This window comes from Dama dama, unplaced genomic scaffold (assembly GCF_033118175.1).
Source record: "Dama dama isolate Ldn47 unplaced genomic scaffold, ASM3311817v1 ptg000174l, whole genome shotgun sequence".
Classification (NCBI taxonomy): Eukaryota; Metazoa; Chordata; class Mammalia; order Artiodactyla; family Cervidae; genus Dama; species Dama dama.
The window spans coordinates 702,833-706,712 of NW_026870975.1; the positions used below are offsets into that span (position 1 = coordinate 702,833).

General features: G+C 51.1%; 1 protein-coding gene across 1 annotated transcript; it reads right to left on the reverse strand.

Moving 5' to 3' along the window:
• Positions 1-305: 305 nt before the first annotated feature.
• On the reverse strand, positions 306-2,064 carry LOC133053704 (testis-specific Y-encoded protein 3-like). Its single transcript, XM_061138228.1, has 5 exons — positions 1,663-2,064; positions 973-1,050; positions 705-823; positions 466-610; positions 306-347 (listed from the first exon to the last, which is right to left on the reverse strand). The coding sequence occupies exons 1-5, from the start codon at positions 2,062-2,064 to the stop codon at positions 306-308; spliced, it is 786 nt and encodes a 261-aa protein (XP_060994211.1).
• Between the last annotated feature and the right edge of the window lie 1,816 nt (positions 2,065-3,880).

Consider the following 3,880-nt stretch of genomic DNA (forward strand, 5'->3'; position numbering starts at 1 on the left):
GAATGACAGTTCAGAGATGTGCAGCCGAGCCAGATATCAATTGGAGTGACTTTGGCCTCACCAGGCCACTTCATCTACCTCAGCTTCTCCGTTAGAACCTGGTTTTTACTAGAGTTATCTACCACTCCTATCTTTTGCCAATTCCCTCAGGCCCTGGTGTCACTCTGGATTCCGCGGAGTCTCACTTTCTCCACAAGTGGAAGAACGACCCAATTTCCTGGATAACAGCTATGCCAGTGCTCAGCCCTTGGGCTCCTCACCTCTCGTCCTCCCAGTACCTCTCATGCTGGAGCCTTCCTCCTCACCTAGTACTGCAAAGGATTGGGCCACAGATCCTTTATGATGACCTTCCAGGGCAATGAGCAAGGTCAGCACAGGGCCGGCTAGGCCCTGAGCCCTCCCGTGCACCGCCAAGAACTCCAATATAAATCACCAATCTGGCCCAGTGCCCACGTGGGACCCCACCTCAGCAATTTGGTCAGATCCTGTGAAGCTGTGGTCAGAGAGCCAGTTGAAGAAGTTAACGCTGCTCTTGTGGTTCCTGCGGCTGTATGCCTTACGTTCAAACCCCTGGTGCCACTGAATTGGAGTGGAACAGGATACTTGGTATCTTGCAGGAGAAGGAATATGGGAGAAACACCTAAATCACTTTCCAATTCAACCTCCACTTTTCTGTCCCCACCCCCCAAAATCCAGGGAGCTGCCTCTTACCAGTGACGTTAATGAGATACTTCTTAACAATTAATTCTTTTTGGAAATACGTATTCCTCTGAAAGGACAATGTGATCATGCAGTGATGAGTGGGATGCTGGAGTTCCTCCACCTGCCAGGACAAAGTGTGGCAGGTGGGGGGTGGGTGGGTGTGAAACCTCTTTACAGAAGAGCTGCCTTTTCCTGTCTTCAGGGATAAACCACATCCTCTCCCCTTCCCAGTCACCTCCCCTCCTCAATGATCAGTGTCCCCTGCCTGACTTTCAAGTTGGTCATGAAGTGAAGCATGTCTTGGTCTTGTTTGGTCATCAGACATGACATTTTGGGGTGGTTCGTAAACTGCTTTAGGTCAAGGAGCCTCTAGATGCTCGAGGTAAAAGTGCCAGAAGAACAAACCTAGCCTAAAGGGTAACATGGCTCTGTCTGACTTCAACTTGCTCCTAATTAACTCATCACATTTCTGTTGATGAAGACTGTCTGAACGCCAGACAAGGCTGTGCCTAGGAATGCACTACCAGAAGGAGGTTCTCTTCCTAACAGGAAGGCCCTAAGCTCCATCTCAGCCCCCTGAAAGTTAGCTTACTTCTGGAGAACACACACTGCTAGCTACAACCAGTATGAGCACATACACTGCCAACCTCCCCCCAAATACACTCAGCTTTTGGAAGAAGACCTGGATTCCAGATAAGCCTTTTATCTGAAGAGTCCCTGGTGCTAAGGACAATTCTGACTGGGACCTCTGCAAGAAAAGCCCAAGTACCAATTTGTGCTAGCCAGAATAGCAAGGACATCACACCTAATATCAGGAACAGATATGCAGGACGGTCACCAATACCCATCATCCAAAAATATAAATTTTATACCAGAACTCTCAGATCTATAAACTGTTCCTGCAATAGCACAGGTTAAAAAAAAAAAAAAAAAAATCTCAAGCACCACAGCAAGGCATACAACTTTAATCCAGAAACCACGGATTCCCTGGGTGATGGCACTTCTGTGTTCTAGATTCAGCATCCGCCTCTGACAGTTCTTATGTTTCAGGCGAGCGTGCACCCTTTGGGCTTTCTTATTCACAGGCTCCAGCTCCAGCTGCAGGGTCGCCAGCGCCTCCAGTGCAGGCCGGTCACTGGGAGCTCCGGGCCTTGGATGTTCCTGGCACTGCTCCTCCGAGGACACCTGCTCCTGCTCCTCGTACACCACCAGCTCCACCTCCTCCATGACGTCTAACACCAGCAGCTGGACTTCCTGCCCGATTCCCGATATCTCTCCCTCCTCCAGGGTAGCACCTTCCTCCACTGCCTCCACCCAGTAGAGGGTGGCCTCCTCGCTTGGCACACCACCTGGGGCCTGCATCACCTCTGTCACCCCACCAGGCTGCTAGGCCCCAGGGCCCCTTCCTCGTGAAGACCTGGGCTCACAAGATCCAGGATCCCGGGCTGATGCCGCCTTCCCCTGGCCCCATCTCACTCTCCATGGTGTTCTGGTCCTAGCCCGGAGAGGCGAAGAAGCTGGCCACGAGAACACAGCAGGCAGCCTGCACAGCCTGCCCACCAACTGCAGCCTATGTGGCACTACCAACAGCTTCCTTGCCCACAGCCAATGAGCAGGGAAGGGGAGACACTCATGCGCAGAACTGTGCGTCCCCACGCACGAATAGGATGGTGGCCGGAAGGGGCTGAACTCCACACCCTGACCTCCAGACACCAGGACACGCCCCTTGGAATTCTGGACACTCTGGCCGCAGGTGACCCAGTGGCCAAACTCGGCCCTGCGCAGAGTACACCGGTCCACGCAAGCCGTTTGCCTGACCAACAGTGCAGAAGTGCCTGACCAGCGACTGGGAGAGCAGGCCAGTTGGAGGTGAAGGCAAAGAACCTGAACCTGATGCTGCAGCCATCCTCAAGCTTGACATTGCCTCTGGGGCAGCGGGTGACTCCGTGTACTCAGGGATCCACACAGGTGAGACAGGGTTCGTGGGTACCTCAGGGACAGAGGGGCTCACCTCGGATCCAAGCTACAAGCCCTGGGCAGGGCGTGGGGCTGGGGGGCCGGGGGGCGGTGCAGGGGATCATGGAGGCACGGGGAAGTGGGCGGATCTCATGCTGACCTCACCAACGTGCACCCGCTGCAGAGTGCATCTCTCAACTTGTGCCTTAGGCTTGAGCCATGTCAGGAATGCAGCCATCCTCTGATGAAGAAGCAGAGCACTTTCCTCAGCTCACTGTCCAGGCCCCACAACGCAGCCCAAGCCAGACACCCTGGAGCCCCTGACCTGCGGGCTTTCAGCTCTTGGCCTGTCCCCTGGCCTGGCTTAGAGCAGGCAGCCGGGTGGCTAAGGATGTGCATCTGTGGATGCACTTCCCAGAGGAACAGAGCTTCTCTGGGAAGTGTTTGAAGTGGAGCAACGTGCTCCTCCTGACCATTAGTTACTCCTGCCTCCCAGCCGAACAGCTAAGGTGGGCACACTTAAGTGCCTGGACAGATGCCATGCTCACACTCTGTCTCCTAGGATGTCTGGTGTTTCACACTGAGCATATGCCTTAGACCAGACACACACACACACACACACACACACAGGTGACACTAGCACACACATGTACACACACACACACACATACAAGGAACAGTGACACAGATGCAAACAGGTGTTTCAGAGACTGAAGAACCAGTGGTTCATATGAAAGACACAGACCTCCTTATTTCTCTGAGGAAAATGTCCATTCTGATCTTCAAATATGAAATATAGAGAAATCCAACTTTCATGAAGGAAAGTTTTTCATACAGGCAATATAGATTTTCATACATGCAATGCAGAGAACTCTATATTTCATGGTGGACAGTCATTGCTTTATATTTGGGAAATACAAAGAATTAAGTATTTCACAAAGAAACAGTGGTGCCGAGAATATAATTTATAAAATAGAGGTGATTCCAATTCCATATTCGTTCCCCATATCTTAATTAGTTAACTTCATGTCAGTAAAATTTCACTGAGGTTTCCATATAGGCAAGGCATACAGTTTCACAATTCAAGCAGGAAAGCATATGCTCAATTTTTCATATCTGAAATATATAGATTTCCCCATTCATGTAGGAAACAGTGTGCACAAATATTTATATGTGAAACAGACAAGATTCAATATACGAGGAAGAAACTTATAAAAGTACG